The sequence below is a fragment of the Sorex araneus genome, chromosome X (genome assembly GCF_027595985.1).
Source record: "Sorex araneus isolate mSorAra2 chromosome X, mSorAra2.pri, whole genome shotgun sequence".
Classification (NCBI taxonomy): Eukaryota; Metazoa; Chordata; class Mammalia; order Eulipotyphla; family Soricidae; genus Sorex; species Sorex araneus.
The window spans coordinates 58,319,975-58,347,568 of record NC_073313.1 but is presented as its reverse complement, the minus strand read 5'-3'; the positions used below and the strand labels follow the sequence as shown (position 1 = coordinate 58,347,568).

General features: G+C 58.9%; 2 protein-coding genes across 4 annotated transcripts; one reads left to right on the top strand and one right to left on the bottom strand.

The window, feature by feature from the left end:
- The first annotated feature begins 1,536 nt into the window (after positions 1-1,536).
- On the top strand, positions 1,537-13,047 carry PLXNA3 (plexin A3). 3 transcript variants are annotated; one of them, XM_055122331.1, is made up of 34 exons: positions 1,539-1,764; positions 2,996-3,616; positions 3,757-4,296; positions 4,458-4,640; positions 5,019-5,147; positions 5,217-5,317; positions 5,459-5,582; positions 5,649-5,805; positions 5,891-5,990; positions 6,072-6,186; positions 6,271-6,471; positions 6,553-6,649; positions 6,743-6,933; positions 7,011-7,156; positions 7,231-7,351; positions 7,450-7,586; positions 7,664-7,834; positions 7,965-8,058; positions 8,140-8,379; positions 8,459-8,602; positions 8,680-8,914; positions 8,997-9,139; positions 9,218-9,474; positions 9,550-9,616; positions 9,694-9,840; positions 9,921-10,080; positions 10,161-10,264; positions 10,354-10,450; positions 10,543-10,733; positions 10,815-10,984; positions 11,365-11,577; positions 11,661-11,811; positions 12,291-12,393; positions 12,796-13,047. In XM_055122331.1, exons 2-33 carry the CDS (start codon positions 3,011-3,013, stop codon positions 12,384-12,386), a joined length of 5,628 nt encoding a protein of 1,875 aa, XP_054978306.1. In that variant the 5' UTR covers positions 1,539-1,764; positions 2,996-3,010; the 3' UTR covers positions 12,387-12,393; positions 12,796-13,047. The 3 variants fall into 3 exon arrangements, with proteins under 3 accessions (XP_054978307.1, XP_054978306.1, XP_054978305.1); XM_055122332.1 differs by having other exon boundaries at positions 1,537-1,764; positions 10,561-10,733; positions 12,291-13,047; XM_055122330.1 differs by having other exon boundaries at positions 1,540-1,764; positions 12,291-13,047.
- Positions 13,048-15,454: 2,407 nt separating this feature from the next.
- LAGE3 (L antigen family member 3) lies at positions 15,455-16,747 on the bottom strand. Its single transcript, XM_055122194.1, has 3 exons — positions 16,554-16,747; positions 16,204-16,332; positions 15,455-16,093 (listed from the first exon to the last, which is right to left on the bottom strand). Exons 1-3 carry the CDS (start codon positions 16,700-16,702, stop codon positions 15,979-15,981), a joined length of 393 nt encoding a protein of 130 aa, XP_054978169.1. The 5' UTR covers positions 16,703-16,747; the 3' UTR covers positions 15,455-15,978.
- Positions 16,748-27,594: the final 10,847 nt, after the last annotated feature.

Sequence of the window (27,594 nt, the reverse complement as noted above, 5' to 3'; positions counted from 1 at the left end):
CCTCAGCAGAGGCAGCAAAAAGTCGCTTGTAACTTTCACAGAGGGCATGGAAGGACTGGAGGCCTCACGCACTGTCAATGGGCATGAAATCTGGTGCCATTTTGGGAAAGAGGTGCCCGTTATTTGCCTTTCTTTAGTCCATGAGGGCAAGTGGAAGTGAAGCCACATGAGCCAAATCATGGCAGAGCTGAGACAGCCACCACTAGATTACCTGTCTGTCCCCTTGCTTGACAAAGGATTTACTGTGGGTGTTAGGGGGATAGGCTGGGACCCTTGGCTCTGCATGAAGGTGTTAGCCTTTAAGGGCTGTCCTGGACTTTGTGTGAACAAAATGGGCACTTAGTCTAAGAGTGTGTGTGGGGGGACTGTTTGAACATCACTTGTTCAGCTTTTAGATTCTAGTGTGCTGGTATGGGCCATGCATGTCACCGTGGTCAGGTTTGTGTTCTGGGTACCACTGCGGGGGGCCTAGTGGAGATGAATATCCAAGTTCCACACTTATAGGGGCTCCCCACACATCTGCGCACAGCAGCCAGTTTCCCAGGAACACTTCAGCCTTGCCAGCTGAGACACAAAGTAGCAGAGGCAGTATTCAGGGAGAACATGATTAGAGCTGAAGAGTCACAGGCAGTGGTGTGGCGGTTTGGGCGTTAGCGGTGGGCAGACAGCAGCCGGCCACCTGATCCCGGCGCACTCGGCACCACACACAAGAGGAAATGGCTTTTAAAAGTGGCAGATGGGGCTAGAGACAAAGGACAGGGGTCACGGTGCTTGGCTTGCACGCAGCTGATGGGGTTCGATTCCTGGCACCCCATATGGTTCCCTAAGCCCCAGCGGGAGTGATCCTTGTGAGCAAAGCCAGAAGTAAGCCCTGAGCACCTCTGGGTGTGGCCCCAACTTGTTTCTCCACCCCAAGTGGCAGATCTTGATAGTGGACCGTCTTTGGCTCTTAGGTGATGTAGTGGTGCTCTAGGAAGTGGTGGGCAGTGGGGGCGGCTGCAGTGCCCAGAGCGGGCCAGCCTTCCTCTCAGAGGTGGTGGCCCTGTCCAGGAGCAAGTGCGGGGTGCTGTAAGTGGCCAGGGCTTTTGATTCTGTGGCTGCTTCTCCGACATGCTAAAATCCCTTGACTGGTCCCTGAGACACAAGAGAGCGGCGTGCCAGGTGGGACCAGGCAATAAAACCGGTGACAAGGGAGAAAGCGGGGTCAGGCGAAGATGGGGTCTGGGTCAAGGGCCTGGGTAGCCTAGCGTCCCCGTGCAGCCCCGGCGTGCCATCCGTTGGGAATGGGTCTCTGGATGTGGTTTTAGGGGCGGCGGCGCCCCGCAGCAGGTGGCCCCGGGCGCGCCCCCGAGGGCGGGGCGGGGCGGGCACGCGCGCCACCGCCCGAGGGGGTGTGGCGCGGGCGCGGGCGCGCGCGCGCGCGAGGGGCGGGGAGGGGGAGGCGCGGGCGCGGTCGCGGCGCGGGCCTGGGGCTGGGGGCTGTGCGGGGACCCGGGGCGGCGCGCGGGCGGGGGGTGTGCGGGCCCCGACGCGCCCCCGGCCGGCGTGCCCGGCGCCCCCGCCCCACGCGGTGGTACGGTCCAGGTTTAAAAGGCCCGGGCGGCCGGGGCCGGCCCAGTGTGTGGGCGGCGGCGGCGGCGGCGGCGGCGCGCGGGGCGCGGGGCGCGGCGGCGGGGGCGCGCGAGCCGGGCAGGTGTGGGGCTCGGGGGCGCGTCCACGTGGCCGGCGGGCGGCCTCCCGGAGCCAGCGGCGGCGCAGGGACAGGTAAGCTGGCCGCCAACCCCTGCCGCCCCGCGGGTGCGCGGCCCCGGGGCCGGCGGGCGGGGAACGGGGGGGGGCCGAGCGCGACGTGGCTGGAGCCGGTCCCCGCTCTGGCCCCTGGCGCCGGCTGGCCGAGGGGGAGCCTTTGTGGCGGGCGGCAGAAGGGGGGCCCCCGTGGGGGTCAGGGCCCACCCGCCGGCAGCCGGAGCAGTGTCAGCGGGTGGCGGAGCAGCGAGGGGTGGGGGTCCGAGCCGGCGTGTGTGGGTGTCCCCTCCCCACCTGTGCCCCGGGCCCCAGGAGCTGTGGAACGGCCTTTCTTCTCCGGCGCCGGCCGTGGGGGTGCGGGAGGTGGGCCTGACAAAAGAGCCGGCAGATGCGGAGCCGAGTGGAAAGTTCGCGGCTTCCAGCCGGGCCTGCTCCCCATCTGAGCACACACTCCTTGGCCCCTGTCTCCCCTCCCAGCCTTGCTTCCCGGCACCTCTGGAGCCGTGTCCCCTGGGCTTGGGGAGTGACAGGCGCGTGCTGTGCCCTGCCTCGGTGGCCACCTTTGCTGCCAGGGACTGGCTGGAGAGCCAGGTGTGGCCGGCCGCTGCTGCCTGGGCCCCACCTCACCCTGCGCCCTGACGCCCCAGCCACAATTGTGTTTGGGGTCTGGGCTTCCCTTCCTGGGGCTCCGGGGCTCCTGTGCCGAGCTGAGCCGTCTGGCTGCTCGGGGCTGACCGCTGTCTGTCTGGGCGCGTGCCTGTGGGGGCAGGCGCCTCTGGGCTGGCTTTGTGTGGCAGCGGCAGCCCTGGACCCGTGCGCTGGAGGCTCGTGGGGAGAGGAGGCACTGGAGCTGGGAGTTGGGTCGTCTGAGGCTCAGGTCCCTCCTGGGCTCAGACTCCAAGCCCCCTCCTGTCACCCCCCCATCTATGATTGTTCTCTGGCTGCCTTCCCCTCCCCTGTCTGGGTTTGGGGGTCTCTGTGGCACTCGTGTGCGGCCCTCAGCTCCCGTATCTGCTGCAGGGGCTCGTTATGCATGTGGCTCTGCTGCCCCCTTGGGTGTGGCCCAGCTGACGCCAGGCCTCCTGGCTCCTTTCCAGCGGGCTGGGGGCTGGGGGGTGATTGATGGCCCCCAGACCACTTGCTTTCATTCTCCAGTCCTGGAGCCCAGCTCACCCTCTGTGCCTCCCCTCCACACACACACACTGCAGAACCCCTGACTCTGCCCTTTCTCCTCTGCCCGTCTCCCCAGGTGCAGCCTCCGGCCATGCCCCCGGGCTGCATCCTCTCCGGGCTCCTCCTCCTCCTCCTTACCATGGAGGGGACCCTGGGGAGCGGCAGGCCCTTCCCCGCCTTCTCAGTGACAGACACCACGCTCACCCACCTGGCCGTGCACCGGGTGACAGGGGAGGTGTTTGTGGGTGCTGTGAACCGCATCTTCAAGCTGGCCCCCAACCTGACCGAGCTGCGGGCACACGTCACGGGGCCTGTGCAGGACAACGCTCGCTGCTACCCGCCTCCAAGCATGCGCGTGTGCACCCACCACCTGGCGCCGGTGGACAACGTGAACAAGCTGCTGCTCATCGACTACGCGGCCCACCGTCTGGTGGCCTGCGGTAGCATCTGGCAGGGCATCTGCCAGTTCCTGCGCCTCGACGACCTCTTCAAGCTGGGCGAGCCCCACCACCGCAAGGAGCACTACCTGTCGGGAGCCCAGGAGCCCGACTCCATGGCAGGCGTGATCGTGGAGCAGGGCCAGGGCCCCAGCAAGCTGTTCGTGGGCACGGCCGTGGATGGCAAGTCTGAGTACTTTCCCACCCTGAGCTCCCGCAAGCTCATCGACGACGAAGACAGTGCCGACATGTTTAGTCTGGTGTGTGGCCAGCGCCCCACAGGAGCCCGAGGGTGGGAGGGCATGCTGGCTCACGAAGGCTGGCTGGCTGGGGATCCTGCGAGGGGCCATGAGGGAGGTGGGTTCCCAGGGGCCTCATGTGGTGCCTTCTGTCCCCTCAGGTGTACCAGGATGAGTTCGTCTCTTCTCAGATCAAGATCCCCTCCGACACGCTGAGCTTGTACCCCGCTTTTGACATCTACTACATCTACAGCTTTGTCAGTGCGTCCTTCGTCTACTTTCTGACTCTGCAGCTGGATACTCAACAGACGCTGCTGGACACGGCAGGCGAGAAGTTCTTCACGTCCAAGATCGTGCGCATGTGTGCGGGGGACTCAGAGTTCTACTCGTACGTGGAGTTCCCCATTGGCTGCTCCTGGCATGGTGTGGAGTACCGCCTGGTACAGAGCGCCCACCTGGCCAAGCCTGGCGAGCTGCTAGCCCGGGCCCTAGGTGTGCCGGTCGACGAGGACGTCCTATTCACGGTCTTCTCTCAGGGCCAAAAGAACCGGGCTAGCCCACCGCGCCAGACCATTCTCTGCCTCTTCACCCTCAGCACCATCAACGCACACATCCGCCGCCGGATCCAGTCGTGCTACCGTGGCGAGGGCACGCTGGCCCTGCCCTGGCTGCTCAACAAGGAGCTGCCCTGCATCAACACGGTGAGCTCGGCCGTCTATCGTCTTCCACTCCAGCCCCTCCCCTGCTTGCTCCTCTTCTCAGCACCACTCTGGTCTCCCGTGCATCTTGGTGGGTGTGGGGGGGGGCGAGTCCCGAGTCTTCCAGAATCAGCCATTGGATCTGACTCCCACCCTCTCTCCAGCCAATGCAGATAAACGGCAACTTCTGTGGGCTGCTGCTGAACCAGCCACTGGGCGGCCTGCACGTTATTGAGGGTGTGCCCCTGCTGGCCGACAGCAGCGACGGTATGGCCAGCGTGGCCGCCTACACCTACCGCCAGCACTCTGTGGTCTTCATTGGCACACGCAGCGGCAGTCTCAAGAAGGTGCCATTCTCTGGCCTCCCAGCCACCCCGGTTCCTGCCCATGTGGGGCTGGCATTGCTGGGATCTGGGGGACTAGATGAAGGGACCAAGGTGGATGCGTCCCTTATCATGTCCCTATCTCCTGCTATGGGAACACAGGCTGGGAATTCAGAGTAGAGCTTCCCCGGATTGACAGCGTGGACACGTTGTCCCTGTTTGGGGCCACCAGTGCTGCCCCTGCCAGGCCCTCTCCATCACCCCCAGCCCCGCTTGCCTCTGCTGTCTCCCTGAGTGCCTCCGCCCTCCCTGGCATGGGTCCATCCAGGAGTGTTTGGGGTGGTCTGCAGGGTGCCAGGGGGATGCCGGGCTGGCTGCCAACGCTCCTGGACTCATCCTCAGGTGCGTGTGGATGGCTCCCAGGATGCTCACCTGTACGAGACGGTGCCGGTGGTGGATGGCAGCCCCATCTTGCGGGACTTGCTCTTCAGCCCCGACCACCGGCACATCTACCTCCTGAGTGAGAAGCAGGTGGGACTGCGTGGCGGCTGGCCGTGGGTGGACATGGGGCCTGGCGCCAGTTGACAGCCTGACCCACAGGTGAGTCGGCTCCCGGTGGAGACGTGTGAGCAGTATGTGAGCTGCGCGGCCTGCCTGGGTTCGGGAGACCCACACTGCGGCTGGTGTGTGCTGCAGCACAGGTGAGGGCATTGCTGGGTGCTGTCCTGAGACCCCCCACCCTGGTAATGAGCACAGCCTTGCCAGGAGGGCGTGGGTTTCCCTGGGCCCAGACTTGCTGCTGGGCCTTCACTGCACCTTCTGCTCCGGCCTGACCCCCACAGATGCTGCCGTCAGGGGGCCTGTCCTGGTGCAGCTGCCCCACAGGGCTTTGCCGAGGAGCTGAGCAAGTGTGTCCAGGTGCGGGTGCGGCCAAACAACGTGTCAGTCACCTCGCCAGGGGTACAGGTGAGTGGCATGGGGGGGCACTGTGTTGTGGGAGCCAGCAGGCTCTGAACCCTCAGCCTCCTCCAGCTGACACTCGCCGTGCGCAACGTCCCGGACCTAAGTGTGGGTGTGAGCTGCGCCTTTGAGGAGGTGACACAGAGTGATGCTGTCCTACTGCCATCGGGGGAGCTGCGCTGCCCAGCACCGTCCCAGCAGGAGCTGCGTGCGCTCACCAGGGGTCACGGTCAGTGGGAGGGGACCCTGGGCCAGGCTGGGCTGGGGGGTCCTCTCTGGCTGCCTCCTCCCTGGCTCACCCCACATCGCCACAGGAGCCACCCGCACGGTGCGGCTGCAGCTGGTCTCCAAGGAGACGGGCGTGAGGTTCGCGGGCACCGACTTCGTCTTCTACAACTGCAGCGTCCTGCAGTCGTGAGTGCTGCCTCCCTGAGCCCATGCCGCCCTCTGTCTGGGCCCCGCGAGCAGATGGCAGCAGCTGGCCTTCTCCCACAGGTGCATGGCGTGTGTGGGCAGCCCCTACCCCTGCCACTGGTGTAAGTACCGCCACGTGTGCAGCAGCCACCCCCACGAGTGCTCCTTCCAGGAGGGCAGAGTCCGCAGCCCCGAGGTGAGATGGGTGGGCAGCATGCGGAGCGCTAGGGGGCTGCCGCTTGGCTGCTCAGTGGCTGACTGATTGGCCTTTGTCCTCCAGGGCTGCCCCGAGATCCTGCCCAGCGGGGACCTCCTGATCCCTGTCGGCGTCATGCAGCCTCTTACCCTGCGTGCCAAGAACCTGCCGCAGCCGCAGTCAGGCCAGAAGAACTATGAGTGCGTGGTGCGGGTGCAGGGCCGGCGGCAGCGGGTGCCTGCCGTGCGTTTCAACAGCAGCAGTGTGCAGTGCCAGAATGCCTCGGTGAGCCCCCAGACCCTGCTTGTGCCAAGCCAGGCTCCCCACATCCACCCTTCCATCACCAATCACGCCCCCCTCCCATAGTACTCCTACGACGGTGAGGACTACGGGGACACTGAGCTGGACTTCTCAGTGGTCTGGGATGGAGATTTCCCCATCGACAAACCTCCCACCTTCCGAGGTGAGCAGTGCCCATGGCCAAGAGGGCCCCTCACTGGGGCCAGCAGGCAAGCCTGTGTCAGGGCCCTGGGTGCCATGCTCTCTGTGCCCACAGCCCTCCTGTACAAGTGCTGGGCCCAGCGGCCCAGCTGCGGCCTCTGCCTCAAGGCTGATCCCCGCTTCAACTGTGGCTGGTGCATCTCCGAGCAGAAGTGCCAGCTGCGGGCACACTGTCCCATGCCCAAGGCCAACTGGATGCACCCAAGCCAGAAGGGGGCCCGATGCAGTCACCCTCGCATCACCCAGGTCAGTTCCCACTCCCCAGCCACCCCCACAGCCACCTGAGTCCGGGCTCACCCTCTCGCCTCCGCCCTGCTCCGCAGGTCCATCCACTCATGGGCCCCAAAGAGGGAGGCACCCGGGTCACCATCATGGGCGAGAACCTGGGCCTCACCTCGCGAGAGCTGGGGGTGCGGGTGGCCGGCGTGCGCTGCAACCCCCTGCCCGCCGAGTACGTGAGTGCCGAGAGGTGAGTGCCTGCATCTGTCTGCCCATCTGCCCGCCTGCCCACCTGCCAGCTGGCCCTGACCTTCTGCCCCCCAGGATCGTGTGTGAGATGGAGGAGTCACTGGTCCCCAGCCCGCTGCCTGGGCCCGTGGAGCTCTGTGTGGGTGACTGCTCGGCCGACTTCCGTACACAGTCCAAGCAGCTCTATAGCTTCGTGGTGCGTAGGCCCCCGGCCCTCATCTTTTGGGGGGCGCTGCCCTGCTCCCAGCTTCCTCTCGAGCCTCTGCTCTCCCCTCACGCCTGCTTTTCTTACAGACTCCAACCTTCCACCGGGTGAGCCCAGGCCGGGGCCCGGCCTCGGGGGGCACACGGCTCACCATCTCTGGGAGCTCCCTGGACGCTGGCAGCCGGGTGACAGTGGCTGTGAGAGATGGCGAGTGCCAGTTTGTGAGGTGGGCTGGGCCACGGGAGGGTCGGCAGGGGCAGGGGCTGGTCTGGGACCAAGTGTCAGCTTGCCTCCCACTGACAGGAGAGATGCCGAGGCCATCGTGTGTATCTCACCTGTGTCCACACTGGGCCCCAGTCAGGCCTCCATCACCCTGGCCATTGACCGCGCCAACATCTCCAGCCCCGACGTCCTCTACACCTACACGCAGGACCCCACCGTCACGCGCCTGGAGCCCACCTGGAGCATCATCAAGTGAGGCCGCCTGCTGCTTCCTACATGCCCCACTGGCAGGGCTGGGGTCGGGGACAGGAGGCCCTGGGCTCAGGCACTCGGGGCAGCTGGGATGCGGGAGGGTGTCTGCAGCCTCTCACCCTGTCCCCAGTGGCAGCACTGCCATCACCGTGAGTGGTACCCACCTGCTGACTGTTCAGGAGCCCCGGGTTCGAGCCAAGTACCGAGGCATCGAGACCACCAATGTGAGTGCCAGCTGCCTCACCCTGACCTGCCCCTTCTGCCCGAGGTCGCATGTGCCCAGCTACCCATCTCTTCCCCCACAGACGTGTCAGGTAATCAACGATACCGCCATGCTGTGTAAGGCTCCAGGCATCTTCCTGGGCCGGCCACAGCCACAGGCCCAGGGCGAGCACCCAGACGAGTTTGGCTTCGTGTTGGACCACGTACAGACAGCCCGTTCTCTCAACCGCTCCTCCTTCACCTACTATCCCGACCCCAGCTTTGAGCCACTCGGGCCGTCGGGTGTCCTGGATGTCAAGCCTGGCTCCCACGTGGTGCTGAAGGTGCCAGCGGGCCTGACCCCAGGGGGGAGGGGCTGGGGAGCTGGGACCCCATGGCTGAATCACCCCCTACTCCTGCCAGGGAAAGAACCTGATCCCGGAGGCTTCGGGCAGCTCCCGCCTCAACTACACGGTGCTCATTGGTGGCCAGCCCTGTGCGCTTACCGTGTCCGACACGCAGCTCCTGTGTGATTCGCCCAGCCAGACTGGCCGGCAGCCCGTGATGGTCAGTGCGGGGACAGGAGATAAGTGTGGGGCAGGGGTGGGGATGGGGGGTCCCCTCATGCTCGCCTGTGCCCACAGGTACTGGTGGGGGGCCTGGAGTTCTGGCTGGGCACACTGCACATCACAGCTGAGCGCACACTGCCGTTGCCTGCCATGGTGGGGCTGGCAGCAGGGGGTGGCCTCCTGCTGCTGGCCATTATGGCTGTGCTGGTGGCCTATAAGCGCAAGACACAGGACGCGGACCGCACACTCAGGCGCCTCCAGCTGCAGATGGACAACCTGGAGTCCCGCGTGGCTCTGGAGTGCAAGGAAGGTGCCTTCAGGGGTGTGGCAGGAGCGGGGGGCGGGGGAGGCGGTCTCCACAGGCACAGCTCACGCCAGCACCCCCTTCACAGCTTTCGCCGAGCTGCAGACAGACATCAATGAGTTGACGAACCACATGGACGGAGTGCAGATCCCCTTCCTAGACTACCGGACCTATGCCGTTCGGGTGCTCTTCCCAGGCATTGAGGCCCACCCCGTGCTCAAGGAGCTAGAGGTCAGCCCCCCGCCTACCTGCCCAGTCTCTGTCCCGCTCCCTAAGGCCACATTTCCCCAAACCTTGCTGTCCCCCCAGACCCCCCCAAATGTCGAGAAGGCCCTGCGCCTCTTTGGGCAGCTACTGCACAGCCGCGCCTTTGTGCTGACCTTCATCCATACCCTGGAGGCCCAGAGCAGCTTCTCCATGCGCGACCGTGGCACCGTGGCATCCCTCACCATGGTGGCCCTGCAGAGCCGCCTGGACTATGCCACGGGCCTGCTGAAGCAGCTGCTGGCCGATCTCATCGAGAAGAACTTGGAGAGTAAGAACCACCCAAAGCTGCTTCTGCGCAGGTACTTCGCCCACCCCTGGGGCCCCAGTCCTGCCCTGGCCTAGCGCTGCAGGCCCCAGCACTCTTGTCATCCTAGGACCGAGTCGGTGGCCGAGAAGATGCTCACCAACTGGTTCACATTCCTGCTGCATAAGTTCCTGAAGGTGGGTGGGGCACGGCACAGGCACAGGTGAGGGCACGGGCACCAGGGCAGGCAGTCACTGTGCCCCTGTGCCTGCAGGAGTGTGCGGGGGAGCCGCTGTTCCTGCTCTACTGTGCCATCAAGCAGCAGATGGAGAAGGGCCCCATTGACGCCATCACGGGTGAGGCACGCTACTCACTGAGTGAGGACAAGCTCATCCGGCAGCAGATCGACTACAAGACACTGGTGAGGGGATGGTGGGGCTGGGCCGGGCAGCTGGGCTGCAGGGGGTGCTCAGGCCCACTCTATGCCATGCTCGCTTTCAGACCCTGCACTGTGTGTGCCCGGAGGGTGAGGGCAGCACCCAGGTCCCAGTGAAGGTTCTCAACTGCGACAGCATCACTCAGGCCAAAGACAAGCTGCTGGACGCCGTGTACAAGGGCATCCCCTACTCTCAGCGCCCCAAGGCCGAAGACATGGACCTGGGTGAGGCCCCGTGCTTGTCTAGGCTCTAGCTGGTGGAGAGGGAGTACAGGCTCTGAGGGACACTTGTGTGTGGCCTGCAGAGTGGCGGCAGGGACGCATGGCCCGCATCATGCTACAGGACGATGATGTCACCACCAAGGTCGATTGTGACTGGAAGAGGGTCAACTCATTAGCCCACTACCAGGTAAGGGACGGGGGCCCTCTGCCCAGAGCCTGCTTATCAGCTGGCCAGCTTGGCCCCCTCTGCTGCCCTCTCTGCTGTTGGACATCCAGGTGACTGACGGTTCTTTGGTGGCACTGGTGCCCAAACAAGTGTCTGCCTACAACATGGCCAGCTCCTTCACCTTTACCCGCTCACTCAGCCGCTACGGTAGGTGTCTGAGCCACAGAGCCCCGGCCAGGTGGGGCATTGGGCATTGGGGGGGCACCCCGCCTAATGGGCACCACTGCCCTCCACCCCAGAGAGTTTGTTGCGCACAGCCAGCAGCCCTGACAGCCTCCGCTCGCGTGCGCCCATGATCACGCCCGATCAAGAGACGGGAACCAAGCTGTGGCACCTGGTGAAGAACCATGAGCATGCGGACCACCGAGAGGGGGACCGGGGCAGCAAGATGGTCTCCGAGATCTATCTGACACGCTTGTTGGCCACCAAGGTGAGGGTGTGCCCCACACTGCCGTGGCCGTGGCCCACTACCAGAGCCGTCCCTCCCATTTCCCTTTGCTGCTCCCGGCAGGGCACGCTACAGAAGTTCGTGGATGACCTCTTTGAGACCGTGTTCAGCACAGCACACCGGGGCTCAGCCCTGCCGCTGGCCATCAAGTACATGTTTGACTTCCTGGACGAGCAGGCCGACCAGCGGCAGATCAGTGACCCCGATGTGCGCCACACCTGGAAGAGCAACTGGTACCCTCCTCTGGGGACATGTAGGGGCAAGAGTTTTGGGCGTCCAAGGCAGTAATCTGGCCTGAGGCTGACACTGACCATGCCACAGTGCTGATGCTGTGGGTGGGGAGCTCGGCTGCACAGGCAGCATTGGGGGCTGGGCGGGCGGGCTGAGTCCGCTCACATCACTGCGGGAAGCCTCCTGGAGGCGTGCCCTTTAGTTTCGTGCGTGGGGCCAGGCACAGAGCTGGGGGCTGCTCATTCGAGCCACAGCCCGGACCAGAGCGGCACCTCCAAGCTAATGACCACCTGCCACCTGTCAGTCTGGCCACCTCTGGGCAGAAGCACAGAGGGGAAGGGGGCAGCTGCTCACTGGGTGTCGGGCGTGTCCCTCCGCATAGCCTGCCTCTGCGCTTCTGGGTGAACGTGATCAAGAACCCGCAGTTCGTGTTCGACATCCACAAAAGCAGCATCACGGATGCCTGCCTGTCGGTGGTGGCACAGACCTTCATGGATTCCTGCTCCACGTCCGAGCACCGGCTGGGCAAGGACTCGCCCTCCAACAAGCTGCTCTACGCCAAGGACATCCCCAGCTACAAGAGCTGGGTGGAGAGGTGGGTGCACCCCCCGCCCTGGCTGGGACATGGCCGTCCTCAGGCTTTGCTGGCCTGTGTGTGACCTACTCAGGGTGCTGCAGGTACTACCGAGACATCGCCAAGATGGCCTCCATCAGTGACCAGGACATGGACGCCTACCTGGTGGAACAGTCCCGCCTGCACGCCAGTGACTTCAACGTCCTGAGCGCGCTCAGTGAGCTCTACTTCTATGTCACCAAGTACCGCCAGGAGGTGCGTGCTGGCCACGGGTCTGCCAGTGGCAAAGGCGGGGAGCGAGCTGGGCTTGGCTTGTGTGTCCCTGGTGGAGGGGACAGAGGGGACATGGAGCTTACCGGCAGGCCTCAGGCAGCAGGGGTCCCAAGACATGGCCCAGGTGGGCTGGAAAGCAGAGATGGGAATGAGCAGTTTGGCAGCTCTGGGCAGTGCCAGAGACCTTACTGACTGCAGGTACAGGTGTCTGGGTTAGACCCAAAGTTGGAGCCTGGGGCTGGCAAAGAAGGGGGCCCGTTAGGGAGCAGGGCGTTGTCAACTGTGGGGCGCTGCTGGGAATAGTCCCAGCTCACAGGGGCCAGATCCTGGAGGCCTGCGACGAGAGGTGGGGGAGAGGTCGGACGGGCTCAGTGAGTGGACGAGGCAGGCATGCAGGGCACAGAGGACTGGGCTGGGGTGCAGGGAGACCCGGGACAGTGCCCCCACCCTGTGAACCCCAGGTTCTCAGCGCCCTGGACCGGGATCCCTCTTGCCGGAAGCATAAGCTGCGCCAGAAGCTGGAGCACATCATCAGCCTCGTGTCCAGCACCAGCTGAGGGCGCGGTGAGGGGGCTGCCGAGGCCGGAGCCCAGCGGGCGGCCTCTTGCCTGGGCCCCGGGGTGGGTGGCACGGGAGGGTGGGGGGCGCTGAACCCTGGGGGGCCCTTCGTTAGTGCCTTGCTTGGGGGCCCGCGGGGAGGAGGTGAGCGGCCCCAGCCTGGGCCCCCACAGCAGCAATAGCCCCTCCCGCCCCGGTGCCCGGGATGGGACTGATGCCCCACCCATCGCCTATTTATTGAAGCTCCCCCCACCCCCAAGTACGGCTGCCTCCCCGTCCCCGCCTCTCCCTGGGGCACCCTGCCTCCTCAGAGATGCCGCCCCCAGCCCACAGACGGGCTGGGCCACTGGGGCTCTGACTGGGCCACAGCACCCCCTCTTTCTCCAGCATTGGCCTCCCCCCACCCAGGGCCCCGTCTCTGAGCCAGGGAGCACCAGCCTGGGGCTCTAGCACCAGCCCCCTCCGGCCCTCCTGCCAAACCCTCCTTGTGCTCTGCAGCCCCGGGGCCTCGTCCTCACCCCCGAGTGGTCCCAGGGGCCGAGGCGGCAGTGCCTTACTCTCCGTCCCTCCGCCTCCCAGAAACCCACTTCTCGCCTCTTCTGTTGCATGAGTTTGTCTGTTTGTGCCGTTGGTTTCCTAATTAAATGTGGGGAAAGTGGCTGGGCTGTGTGGCTTGGTTCTTGGGGCGGGCGGGAGGCTGACCCATGGGATTCACAGGGCCCCTGGGAACTCCTGGCCAGGGCCAGACCACCTGTGCCACCTATCGGCATATCTGGGTATTGCCCCTTCTAGAAACAAGGGAGCCCAGGGTGGAACCCTGTGGTATTATGGCACTGGACGTGAGAGGAACGTGCTCCCTTCTGCCCCTGCCAGTCAGCTCTAGGTGGGGTCTGCCTTCCCACTCAGGCTTTCCTCAGAACCATACAGAGCTTCTGAGTTAGCCCACTCCTGCTAACACCGGGGCACAGGGAGATACCACAGGGGCTAAGGACAGAGGAGAGGAAGGGGCAGAGGCCCAGCAGGGCCCCACCAGGCGATGCATGCAGGTGAGCAAGGTCAGGACATAAGGCCCCAGAATGCAAAGGCCCCTAAGCCCAGAGTTCTGGCAGGAAGGGAGGTGTACCCCCAGTGGCATCCCCTAGAGACAAGGGTCTCCGGTGGGATAGTCAGACCTCAATAAAAGAAATACAAGTAACTTGGGGTGAGGGGGGTAGAGAATAGTCACAGCACACTGCCCCCACTGCTCTTTCTGCAAAGGACTTTTGGACAGTAACGTAAGAGCTGAAAAAATACACTTCAGGGGTCAAAGTATAAGGCACTTGCCTTGCACATGGCATATGGCCAACCTCGGTTCCATCCTCAACACCACCCATGAGCAGCATAGGGAGTCCCCCAAGCACAGAGCCAGGAGTAAGCCCTGAGGACCCCCAGGTGTGACCAAACACAGAAAAAGCACTTTTCCAAATGTATCACCTTTTTTTGTCTTTAGAGAATACCAGGTGATGTTCAGGGGGTTACTCCTGGCTCTGTGCTCAGGAATTATTCCTGACTGTGCTTGGGGAGCCGTATGGGATGCTGGTGATAGAAAGCACGGTCAGCCATATGCAAGGCAAACACCCTAACAGCTGTGCTACCACTCTGGCCTCTACCAATTTTCAATTGAGACAGTTTGAATTCTGAATTTGTCTTCTGCATTCTCTTAAGATTGCAGCATTTGCAGTGAATCTTACCTAATGCTTGCCTAGAGTAAACAAAAATTGGAAAGAAATCACATTAAATGTTACTTTAACATATTCAAGGGAGAGCCCGGAAAGCTACCAGGAGTATCCCGCCCGCATGGCAGAGCCTGCCAAGCTACCCATGGCATATTTGATATTCGATATGCCCAAAACAGTAACAAGTCTCACAATGGAGATGTTACTGGTGCCCGCTCGAGCAAATCCATGAACAATGGGACAACAGTGCTAACATATTCATGCTTTTGAAGAAATTGAGGGGGACACTCCTGGCTCTGTGCTTAGGGTGTTTGAGCCATATTCATAGTCACAGTTGCACCGAAGACAAAAGACATGTGCCTTTACTTCTGTACTCTCTCTGCCTCCCCCAATTACTTTAGGGGCCAGAATGGTAGTACAGTGAGTAGGGTGCTTGCCTTGCACATGCCAACCCGGGTTTGATCTCTGGCACCCTGTAAGGTCCTCAGCACCTCCAGGTGTAAATCATGAGTGCAGCAGAGCCAGGGGTAACCTCTGAGCACCACTGGGTGTGTCCCCAAAACAAACAAAAAAATTGCTTTAAAAGAAAAAGGTTTATGGGGCCGGAGCGATAGCACAGCGTGTGGGGCGTTTGCCTTGCACATGGCCGACCCGGGTTTGATCCCCGGCATCCCATATGGTCCCCCAAGCACCACCAGGAGTAATTCCTGAGTGCAAAGCCAGGAGTAACCCCTGAGCATCGCTGGGTGTGACCCAAAAAGCAAAATAATTAAATAAATAAATAAATGAAAAAGTTTCTTTTTACTTTATGGGTCACACCTGGTGATGCTCAGGGGTTACCCTGGCTCTGCACTCAGGAATCATCCCTGGTGGTGCTCAGAGGACCATATGGAATGCTGGGAATCGAACCCGGGTTGGCCGCATGCAAGGTAAATGCCCTACCCGGTGTACTATTGCTCCAGCCCTTAAAAGAAAAAGGGTTTTGGGGGAGGTTTTGGGCCACACCTGACTGCGGGGGTCCTATCAACACCTGTACTGTCTTTTCAGCCCTGCTTTTAAGTTTCACAAAGAGGAAGATTAGTAGTGTCACATGAAAAATTGCTAAAATTATATATTAACTAAGTACAACAATAACACTAAGAAATTACTTTAAAATGTTGAACCAACTGATTTTATTCTCCTTTTGAAAACTATGTCGTGACCTTTATTACCTGCATCCCAGAGCCTCCCATTCATCTGAGGACAAAGTTGAGATGATTTGGTGTGAGGGCCCCGCCCTGTCCAGCAGGTAGGACCCTTTGTGGGGCTGAGGAGGGGACGCAGCCGAATGAACAGACGCAGAGACAGAGGAGGAGGAGAAAAGGAGAGAGAGAGCTTTATTCACTGGCAGCTACAGCATTTTATACTTGCCTGCTGTGAGGCAGGTAGTGGTATGCGTGCCCGGACCCCGTACAAACAGTAGTCAATCACAGATTGTGACATGTTCATCTATCATGTCAGGCACGGGTATCGGCTAATGGAATGGTAAGGTCAGTAAGGTCAGTAACGGCGACCTTGTTAGAGAAGTTTTAATTAGGCCCCTGTTTGAGAAGTGCCAGGCTCTGTCTTACTTGAAGATAAGAGCCAGGATTGAAATATGGCTCCCTACAATTTGGAGGTGCTAGGAAGTAGAAAAGAACCTCAGACACGGAGTAGCTAGTCAGTTTTATTTCCCAGAGTTGTTAAAAGTCAAGCACCATGTATAGAACCAAGTGCCCAGGAAGCAAAATGAGTCATTGGAAGACAAAAGTCCGGCGCTCTGCACACTGATAGTCTCTGCCGAAAATCCTCGTTTCCACAATGTCTGCTTTCAGGGGGGTTGACTGCTCAGTCCATGCTAACGGGGGGCCGCTGGACCAAAGCGCTGCAGAGTCCGCACGACCAGACACAGCTGGTCCAGAAAAGTAATAATGGATATCCTCAGGACGCGCGTGCTTCCTGCTCTCCAGCAGCTGAAGGTGAAGATGGCAAGGCCAAGTTTGAAGGGCTCCCCTCTCCTTCTGCATCCAGGCATCTAGCCCGCATCCACCCACGGCTGCCCCAGTTCCCGCGGGGCACTTACACCGTCAGCAAGCTCCCCGCAACATGAAGATCCTTTTCAACCGCAAGGCGATGAGGCTCTCCATCCGGCGCCAGCGCTCCAAGGGCAATCTCGGCGTCGAGCGCCGATGGAAACGGGACCCGCAGGACGCTGGGTGCACTCCGTTAAGGCGGCAAGCGTCCCGCCTTGGGGTTGCAAGGGACTCGAGGCCGCCGTGGTAACGGCGGCGCTCCCCCGCCCCCTGCCCCCACGGGCCCCGTCAGTTCCCGCCACCGGGGAGCCCCGGGTCTCCCGCCTGCTTTCCCGGGGGCAACCCGCCCGCCCGCCCGCCATTCGGGTCCCCGCTCCTCACGGTCCCCGGGGCAGGATACAAGGTGTGGCCGTGATGTCTCGGCCCGTCCGCAGAAGGGTCGGCGTCTCCGCTGGGCCGCGCGTGCTGCGGCATGAGAGCGTTGGGAAACGGCCCGTCCGCCGACTCGCCGGCGCCGCCCGGGTCGGTTTCCGCGGCCCGAGCGTGCATGGCCGCAGCGCCCCGCCCCGCCCGGCGGGCGCGCGCCCACGGAGAGCGCAGGCGCGAGCGCACCCTGTGGCCCCGCCCTAGGGCGGGACCCGCCCGCCGCACCTGCGCGCTGCGGCCCTCTCGGCCGGCCTCCTCCCTGCCTGCTGCGGGCGATGCCCACCGGGAGGCCCCCCCGAGTGACTCCGGGCGACCTGCCCCCATCCAGGTCTCCGAGACTCGTGGCTACCTGCCCTTCGGTAGTCTGCGGAGGAGATGGGTGCGGTCCCGGGACCCCACTGCCCACCTGAGCGGGACCAGGTGTCCACGCAGACTTGAGCGCCTGGCCAGGCACATGTAGACTGTTGGCGGCCCCGGGTGCACGAGCTGGAGGGACAGTGACTCCAGAGGCACGCGGCTGACCCTGGCATAAGGCGCTAAGAGGAGGGCACCCTGGGAGGCTCTGGTAGGGGCAGGTCTGGGCCTGACCACAGGCTGCTCACACGGGGGGCTGCACCCTCGGCACACATCCTTGACTCCAGAAGCCCCCCTCACACATTGCACTTAGCTAAAGTACTGCCAGTGGCCAAATGGCTGAAAAGTCGCAGCCCAGACAACAGCCAGGAATGACTCCTTTTTTTTTTTTTTTTTTTTGCTTTTTGGGTCACACCCAGTGTTGCTCAGGGGTTACTCCTGGCTTTGCACTCAGGAATTACTCCTGGCAGTACTTGGGGGACCATATGGGATGCCGGAGATCGAACCCGGGTCGGCCGCGTGCAAGGCAAACACCCTACCCGCTGTGCTATCACTCCGGCCTCAGGAATGACTCCTTGAGCCCCTCCCACCCTAAACCGTGCTCCAGTCTCTGTGCATGCGCCCTGGGGCCCTAAACTCTTCTGTTCTTTGCCCTCATTTCCACAGTGGCCTTACATGTTTATAATGATTAAAAAGAGGTTTTTGAGCTGATAGTCCCAGTATTCCCTGTGAGGTGTCTGTTTTACTTTCCTTCTGCACCTTCCGCAACAAGAACTTCATTGGCTGGTCTGAGAGGAAGTAGCAGAGGTGAGGTTCTCGCAGAGTTCATTCCCGCACAGCATGCGGTGGTGGTGACTCTGACCACCACCAGGGGTCTCTCATGAGCACCTCCAGTAACCACCCTCTGATCTTGGCTAACATTGGGTTGCCCTTGCTCCTCCCGCAGGGAGTTTAGGTTTATTGAGCCACTCCCACAACAGTGGCCCTGAGGCACACCCAATTGCATCAAGCACTAATAATCCTATATTGCTTTTCTCTTCCCTTTATGTCATATGCATGGTTTATTTAGCAAAGTTCTTTTTGTATAGACACAGGAAGATAGTTGATGCTCTGCTACGTAACATGGGAGTTAATTGACTCCAAAATAATATTTACTCCTGGGCATCCATATTTACTTGACTTAAGCCTCAGTTGCCCTTAGTTCCTAAGCACTCCCAAGAGCAGGGTCCCAATGAGGGACTGGATAGACCCAGGGCAAGCTGTGAGATACCCTGGCATCGAAAGGGGCCAGGCCAAGCGCCATAATACTTAACTGTAAATTAAGAGCATGGTCATGAACAAACTCTGTCATGACCCAAAAAGAAGTAACTGAATAAGGACCCTGCTAGTGTTAGGAAGGACTAAACTGGCCTGAGGACTACGGTCTGGTATAGCAAGATGTCCCCAGGGAGAGCCAACCTTTAAGCTGAATATATCTCTTACTGCGTTCACACAAAATGACATTGCTAGAAATAGTGCACTGTTGTCCGTTGTTCAATGTTGGTGTACAACATCTCACATATCTCAGGCCTAGCTAGGCTTGGATGTCAAGTTGTTTTTCTGTTACTGTAACTGATGTCGGTGGGCCCCACGGGTGACTTACGTGAAACGGGGAGGAGAAAGACGGTCACTTTCTCTCCAACCGCCTCCTCCACCCGGGACCCAGGGTTACTGGGTTCTTGTCTTTGCTTGCGGAAAAGAATTTCAGGAGTAGACAAGCAGTGAAGTAACAGATTTTATTTAGAGGTTTCTGAGGGAAGGAGGAAGGGATAAGTGGAAAGGAAAAAACAGTAGGAGTAACGCGCTCAAGAGAGAACACAGGCTTCTCCAAGGGTGGAGGAAGCTCTACACACATCCTAGCACTGGACATGAAAGCATGAAAGTACACATCTCAAGGGGGGAGATGCAGGCGACACATGTGCACGGGCACCACATGTGCTCGGCCACGTGGGCACAAGCAGCACATGGGCTCAGGAAGCATATGCGCACACTTCCTTTGTTCAAGGTGCCCTTTATAGGGTTTCTTCAACCTGCCCCCACGTGGGGGCTTCTTCCCAGGTAAAAGTCCGTCGCTAAGGAGGTTACCAGGGAGGCTGGATCACATTTTAATCAGATTAAGGGAGAGGTCATAGAATTCGAGGAACTTCATGGGGAGGGGTCCAACCTCCTCAGGGTCTGCTGAAGGTCTGTTTTCTGTATCCACAGGGTGGATCAGTCTCAGGATTCTCCTTCTAAGAGACTTTGTTAATATGTTTCATTGTCAAGGGCCTTTCCCTATCTACCTGCCTACATCATAACTATGTTTCCATTTATGTAACTGACTTTGATTCTGTTTCTGTTGACTAAGTTAATTTGCATAGGCTGAATATTATTGGTTAGGATGAATAAGGTAGTTAATAAAAGGGGCTGAACAGGCTGCTCTGGGTCACAATACCAGAAACAGTTTGTGATCCTCGGTAAGTTATTTCTTTCGCGTGCATATCTCAATGCCTCAGACCGCCTAACCAAACCTTAGCGCAACAGACATTGCTGGAAATATTGCACTGTCGTCCCATTGTTCGATTTGCTCGAGCAGGCACCAGTAACATCTCCATTGTGAGACTTATTACTGTTTTTGGCATATCAAATATGCCACGGGTAGGTAGCTAGCTAGGCTGTGCCATGCGGGCGGGATACTCTCGGTAGCTTGTTGGGCTCTCTGAGAGGGACAGAGGAATCGAACTCGGGTCGGCTGCGTGCAAGGCAAACGCCCTAAGAAGTAATTTTTTTTTTGCTTTTTTTGGGTCACACCCAGTGACGCTCAGGGGTTACTCCTGGCTTTGCACTCAGGAATTACTCCTGGCAGTGCTTGGGGGACCATATGGGATGCCGGGGATTGAACCCGGGTCGGCCGCATGCAAGGCAAACACCCTTCCCGCTGTGCTATCGCTCCGGCCCCCCTAAGAAGTAAATTTACTATGACTGTTTAAATGGATTACTAGCTGAGGAAAGAAGCAATACAACCTGGATGGAATCCCAATTTGAGGGAATCTTCTAATAATCTGGAGTAATTTCAAATGAGATTTTGTCCTTGAGTTAATCCCCTGAAGGAGTGGCTTTACCTCTCTTTGTTGTTATGATAATGTTCAGCCCCACCTTTGTGTCTCCACCCTTCATGATTTCTATATAACTATGCCGTAAGTAAGGGATAAGAGGGGATGAGATGAAAACTAGATGCTGGGGACAAGAAAGTCAGGACTAGATGCTGAGGACGAGAGATGTTTTAGACTTTGGGATTAGACATTGAGGACGAGAAGGTCGACAATGAGATGAGACATTGAAGACAAGGAAGAGAACCAGATAACAACTATGAGAGGACTATGAGACTACATTGAGATGAGGAAGAAGATATAAGGAAGGAGAGGACTTTGAGGTCTACAGGGTACTAGGATGATAGAACTTTGATGACCGGGACTAAGATCAAAACGACTATGACTGCTCTGTAAGAGAGAGATTGCACACCGTAAAGAGAGAGAAATAATCTCATTTACGGACCAGCCTGGGGCCTTGTTCCTGTTTCTGTTTGCCTGTCTGTCAGTCTGCCCTCGCCATCAGCCATCATCTGGCCTGGGGAGGCGGCTCTTGGCCACCAAATGCTGAGTCCCCTGTGCAGGGCCTATCGTACCCTCTTTTCTTTTCAGAAACTTACACTCCTCTCAAAAAAAAAACAAGCCTCAAAAGCCAAATACTTTTTACCAACTCCTCTAAATCCATCCCAGCTCAGGGCTGGAGAGATAGTCCCATCAGTTAAGCACTTGCCTTGTACATGGCTGACCTTGAGTCAACCTCTGGCACCCCACATGGTTCCCCTCGCAGTGGCAGGAGTGATCCTGAACACAGAGCCAGAAGTAAGCCCTGAACATCACCAGGTGCATATCCCCCCCAAAGAAAAAAGCAAAAAAAAATCTTTTTTAAAATCCCTAAACCTTTTTTACAATCCATCCTAGCTCAGTCTGCTGCTCTGCTTCTCTCCTTCAAGGCTCGGCCCAACACCCCCTCCCCCAATGCTTCAAGAGCTTCCTCCTTGGGTTCTCTACCCACCTGCCTCCCAAAGTCTATGCCTTCCTAATGGCCCAGATCTGCCACAAGTATCCCATTTCATGTCAAACTCCCAAACCCTGGCCCTTCCAGCTGGGCGAACAGGGTAGGTTGTGGAGTCTTCAGTCCCCATCCCTCCGCTCTATGCACTCTTCCCCGAGCACCTGGGACTGCCCTGGTGATCCCTGCGCCGTGCTGTGCTGCAATGCCAGGCCAAGCATGGTTGGGGACTGACTCCCTTGCTATCCAATCCCAGCTCCTTCCTCTGTTTTCTATAAGCACTGTGTGGCATGGCCCCTAGCTGTCTCTCCTCTGTCCACATGCCTGCTCTCCTCTTCTCTGAGCTGCTGGGACTGTCTCCATTCCTGACCAAGAGTGGTCAGCATGAGCCCATGTATAGAAAAGACGACAGCCAAACTTTCCCGTAACTAGCGCCTGGCCTTTCGGGATCGTGGCTCCAGTGTCACATCTGATGCCTTTCTATTTTTTTTCTGGTGGGGCCAAACCCTGCAATGCTCAGGGATTACTTCTGGTGGTGCTCTGGGGACCATATGGAGCACTGGGGATCAAACCCAGGTTGGCCACGTGCAAGGCGAAGAGCCTACTCACTGTACTATGGTTCTGGCCCTGGAGAGGTCTTGGGAATCACTGCTCCAGCCCCAGGCACACCTGCAAACTAGCCCAATCAGTGTGCTGTAGAGGCCCCTGGCCGCCTGAATTAGAACCTTGTTTGTTTGATTCTCTTCCATCTGGCCCATCTGTCTGCTCTGGTGCCTTTCCTTTGCCTGTGCTCCATGCAGATGTTGCACCAGCACCTATTGATCGCGTGGGACAAAATGTGAAAGACAAGACTCTCAGTGGTCCCAAGCACCACCAAGGGGTAAGAAAACTTCTTTCCAGGATGTGTCACTACGTGACCATGGCAGAGTGCGAAGGACAAACACGTGCAGAAATGTTGGAGACAGTGCAGAGTTCTGAGGCACGACTCTTTATTTCCTCTTGACCTGGAGTCACAGAGACACATTTTTATGTGCAGAACTACACAAGGAATTGAGGAGAGGGTGCTTGGTAGGAGCAGAGCACGGGGCTACCACGGCCCACCAAGAGCTGTGGCTGTGGCCCCGCCACTACCTGATTTCATAAAACACAAGGAGTAGCACCACTGGGGTGGCCCCATACAGAAGTCTCAACAGATACATATGGAGCAATTAAAAAAATCAAGAGCTCACATTTATCATTTCTGTTTTTGAGACACACCTGGCAGTTCTTAGGGTTTACTCCTGGCTCTGCACTTGGGTCGCTCCTCATGGGCCTCGGGGGACCCTATGGGATGCTGGGGATTGAGCCTGGGTTGGTCGCATGCAAGCAAGCTCCCTCCCCACTGCACTATGTTTCCAATCAGAACTGATGTATTTTTTTTGAGTCATACCTGGCGATGCACAGGGGTTACTCCTGGCTCATGCACTCAGCAATTACTCCTGGAGGTGCTCGGGGGACCATATGGGATGCTGGGAATCAAACCCGGGTCACCCGCGTGCAAAGCAAACACCTTACCTGCTGTGCTATCATCACTCCACCCCCCTGATCTATTTTTAATTTGGGGCAAGTGCTCAGGAGCTATTCCTAGCTTGCAACTCAGAGACTCCTGGCAGCACACAGGTACTATGCAATACTGGGGTTCAAATCCAGGCCTCCTGAATGCAGATCACGTGTTCAGCTCATTAGGCTCTCTTTCTGATCCCCAAATAGAATAATACAAGAACAGTGCCCTTCCGAGCATCGCCACTGTCACCCTGGTGGTCCCCAGAACTGCTGGTGTGGCCCCCAAAGCAACCACCCAAACAACAAAAACTGATTCACTGGAGGGTGCTTGGGAAGGTAAGCACACAGAAAAGAATGCCGGAAACCTTTGCAAGTGGCTCAGCTCCGTACGGCTTCTCCCGGCAGACTCCAATGTAAGGACAAAGCTCCGCTCCACCTGGAGTGTGCTTGCTGTTGGTGAAGTGTGACTAGCCATTCTGCTTTAGGATTTGGAGCCACACCGGGAAGTACTCAGGGGCCACTCCTGGAGGGCCAAGGAGAAACATATGCAGTACCAGGAACTGAATCTGGGTCGGCTGTGTACAAGGTGAGGACCTTACCCCTGTATTAGCTCTCTGGCCCCTAGAGTACAATTTTTTTTCTTTTCGTGCAGCAAGATAGTTTGGGTTTTTAAGTTTTGGGGCCACACCTGGCATGCTCAAGGGTTATTCCTGGCTCTGCACACCAGACTCATTCCTGGGGGCTGGAGGGATACTATAGCAGATAGCAGATAGGGCATTTTCCTTGCACACACCCATCCCAAGTTCCATCCCTGGCATCCCATATGGTCCCCTGAGTATCACCAGGAATAATTCCTGAGTGCAGAGCTAGGAGGAACCCCTGAGCATCGCTGGGTGTGACTTAAGAAGCAACTAAGTACAACATAAAGAGTAAAATAAGGGGGCTTGAGCAATAGCACAGCGGGTAGGGCATTTGCCGACCCTGCTTCGATTCCCAGCATCCCATATGGTCCCCCGAGCACCACCAGGGGTAATTCCTGGGTGGAAAGCCAGGAGTAGCCCCCGTGCATCCTTATTTTACAAAAGAGTAAAATAAGGAGCCGGAGCAGTAGTGCAGCCAGTGGGGAACTCAGGCTGATTCAGGCTCGATCCCTAGCACTCAATAGGGTGTCCCAAACCCATCCAGGAATGATCTCTGAGCACAGAGCCAGCAGTAATCCTGAGCCCCTCTGGGTGTGAACCCAAACTAAGCAAAAAAAAAAAAAAAACTGAAATGAGTGGCTGTAATGCTATTGTGTGTCACTAGGTCCTTTTGAAAAAGGAGCTTCCTGGACTGACCTGTTTCATCCCCGGAGGCCCCCAAGCATTGCTGAGGTGGCCCAGGGAATCCCTGGCACCAAAGGGTGGGAGTGGCAGTGCTGCCCTAGACAAGAAGCACCTGGAAGGGCTGGTCCCTGAGCACCTCCTGGTAAAGGTGTATTTCCTAGCTGATCTAGTCAAACACTCAGGCACTGTGCTCATACTGCCGAAAGGATGTAGACTGAGGCAGGAAAATGTGAGGTATCTGCCATGAGGGAAAGAGCTTGCCGAACCAGAGGAGCAGGGCATAATGCCAAAGGGCCAATGGGTGCCACAGCCAGGAGAGCTGGAGCATCTGAAGGGCCCGAGTGCTAGTCCTGGCGTGGGTCAGACCTGGAGGGGACAGTTAGGTGGCTGCTCACATTCAGGTCCCACTGATCTGCATGTTTACGACTCAGGCACCTTTCAGTCTACGGAACATCTCATCCACTCTTATAAGTCTACCTCGAAAATCAAGAGGTGTGTGGGGTCTCAGAGGTAAAGTGCAGACCATGCCTGATGGAGGCCCTGGGTCCCCTCCTCAGCACCTACCAAAAAAGCAGGGGAAAGAGAAGCTCTTTATAGCGAACTGCCACCTCATAATCCTTACAGAACAAAAGCCTCAGAAAGGATATTCTGCAGCTGGGCGAGGGTGAAGGTTGGGGCGGAAGTATCTGGGATCGCAGGGTGGGGCCAGCCAGGTTCTCCAGGCACCGCCTCAAATTACCTGAGTATTAGGTAGGGAAAATAGGAGGGCAGAGTGATAATATAGTGTGTAGAGTCACCTAGGTCAGTACCCAGCACCCCATGAGGTCCCCTGAGCCTTGCCAGGCGTGATCTCTGAGTACAGAGCCAGGAGTAAGTCTTAAGCACTGTCTCGCATAGCCAAAAAACAAAACAAGGAGAACGGGGGAGGTATAGAAACAGTTCGGCGGGTGGGGGGCCCCCGTGTTGCACACAGCTGATCTGGGTTTGACCCTGGGCACCACAAGGTACTCTGGGCAACTGCCAGGAGTGATTCCTACGCACAGAGCCAGGAGGAAGCCCTAAGCAAAGCTGGTGTGCTGCCTTACCCCTGCCAAAAACTAGGAAAGGGAAAATGTGGGCTGCAAAGATGGCTCGATCCGTGCTACAAGAGGTCTGGGCCTGATTCCTGGTACTATATGGTCATTTGGGTACACTGGGCAGAGCTACTGACCACCACTGGGAGTGCTTCTGCCTAAAGAGAAAATGTACCAGGACAATGGACAGGTCTGGAAGCCACCAGCATGGCCATGGAACACTGTTCCCTGGCAACAGGATAACCTCCTGATGAGGGAGCTGCAAGGGAGGGTCCTTTCCCTAGACTAGCATCAGAATGCCCAGCCTAGGGGCCAGAGCCAGAGTACAGTGGGAAGGCGATCCCCCTGCACCCCGTATGGTCTTCCGAGCCCCACCACAAGTGTTCACGAGCACAGAGCCAGGAGTAAGCCCTGAGCATCACGGGGTGTAGCCCTAAACAAAAGTGCGGAGCCTCAATTCAGAGGAAGGGATGAGGCAAACCCAGACATGGGAAGATTCTATAAGGCAACTGCTCTGCTTGACCTCATTGCCTGCGGAGGGAGAATGGGAGAAGTAAAGGGAGGTCTCTGCTTTCTCAGCTAAAAAGTCTGGCTGATAAGGGCTGGAGAGGTAGTACAGTGGGCAAAGCACTTCCCTTGCACATGCCCAACCCAGGTTCAATCCCCGGCACCACCTAGGGTTCCGGGAAACACCAGGAGCCTGTGCCAGGTGTGAAGTCCTGAGCACTGCCAGGTGTGGCCTCAAAACAAGCAAGTCTGGCGGAGGGGTCTTGACATCCTGTGGGCAGCAGGGTGTGTTAGAGGAGCTGCTTGGTACAACATGGGCATGCCGCTAGCATTGTCAGCTCTGGGGAAAGTGGGCAGTTGCCAATGTGTGTGTGAGGATCCCTGGCAGGTTTCCAGTAGGTACGTGTGGTGCCAGCCCACTCTCTGGGCAAAGATGGGGTGCCACCACTGGCTCCTCCCTCCTCACAGCAATTCCATCTCCTGCCACCATGGCCCTTGCCGGTCAGGGCATGGCCGCCACCAGCCACCTTGCTCTTCTTACGCAGGTACCGCTGGCCACCCCTTTCTGGAAACGTGTTCTCGGATGCTTGCTCTCCCTGTTCCTCTCTGTGGCTGGGCCTCTGCCTCTAGTGCCTCCTGTCCTTGCCACTGTGTGCACAAGCAGGTCCTGACTGTGGTCCCTAACGACCCCCAGCATCCTAGGGTGGGCAGACCAGGTCCCAGCCACTACTCTTGTCTCCCATCTAACTGGTTCTGGCCCCCAAATTCCTGAACCCCAGGATCCACTGCCTTGCTAATTGCTTTCCAAGACATGTCAGTTACCCCCAAGCTGGGTGGCTCTGGCATGAAGGACTCGGTGACCATGTCTGAGGTTTGCGCCGAGAGGGTAGGTGTGTCTGTCCCTCTCACAGCCCTGGGGTGCCCGGAAGTGATCTCCCGCCTCCTGCCACATCCCTGGTCAAAGTGACTGGAAACCCAAGCCAGTTCTGAGGCGTGCAGGGATGATGGGGCCTTGCTGGCTGCACCTGAGAACAAAGCGACAAAAACCAGGCAGGAGGCTCCCAAGCCATGGGTGAACAAAGCTGCGCTGCTGAATGGGGGGTGGGGGAGCAACGGGGACTGCTGGGTGCTTACTGGAAAGCAGCCACAGCCTGGCTGGGGAGAGAGACACAGACGTACTCGTAGGGCACGTGGAGAAGGCTCCGAGGGCTGAGCTCATGCTCTGCAGGGTCCCCGGGGCAAGAACCCAAACCCAAAGACTAACACTCACCTTTAGTGCTATTTAAAATTCGGGTGCGAGTTTCCTGGCGGAAAATCTGGGAGGGCCTCGGGGAGCACTGCCTGAGGTTCAGCATCCCTGCGGGCCAAAGTGGGCGCTGCTGTCTGTAGGGCAGGGCTTGCCCCTGCTCTCCCCACCTCCTCCCAGGGCCCTCTGCCAAGGAGGGGGTGACTAGATGACACCTAGTGCCCCCAGTGCCGCTCAGTCCTTGCTTGGCTCCCCCCTCCCCACACCCCAAGCTTTCCTCAGGCAGTGAGGAGGGCATGGACATGGAGGGGAGCCCTCTCTTGCTGGGGAGGAGCCTGGGGTTCAGGGTCACATCACCTGTCACCGCAAGGGCAGCACAGGGGCTTCCCCAAGAAGAGCTGGGGTACAAAGAGCCAGGAAACCCCATCTCTGCAACGCCAAGCTGGTGCTCTGCTTTTGGCCTGGTTGTGTAGGTGACTCAAGGGAACACTGGCTGTCACCGGGGCTGCAGGAAAGGAAACAGGTTGAGCAAGGGGCCCATGTGGGGCAGGGCCGAGAGCGAGGGGGCCTATGTGGCAAAGGGTGGTGCCTGAGGTAACCCATAGCACTGACCCACGTTGCTTCAACTCCCACTGGCTGCCCCACTCGTCTGCTGCCAGAGGCCAGGGGACAGGAGTGGGCAGCAGGGGACACTCCATGGCCCCTGGGTCTCGGGAACCCCCCCTGCACTGAGGCCCCGGTTCCTGCCTGGTGGGTGGGTAGTGGCACTCCCAGCAACCCCCACCCCACTCGGGGGCAAAGCTAGGTGCAGGGGCTGGCTGTGGGATCAAGCACTGGCACACAGAAGCACAC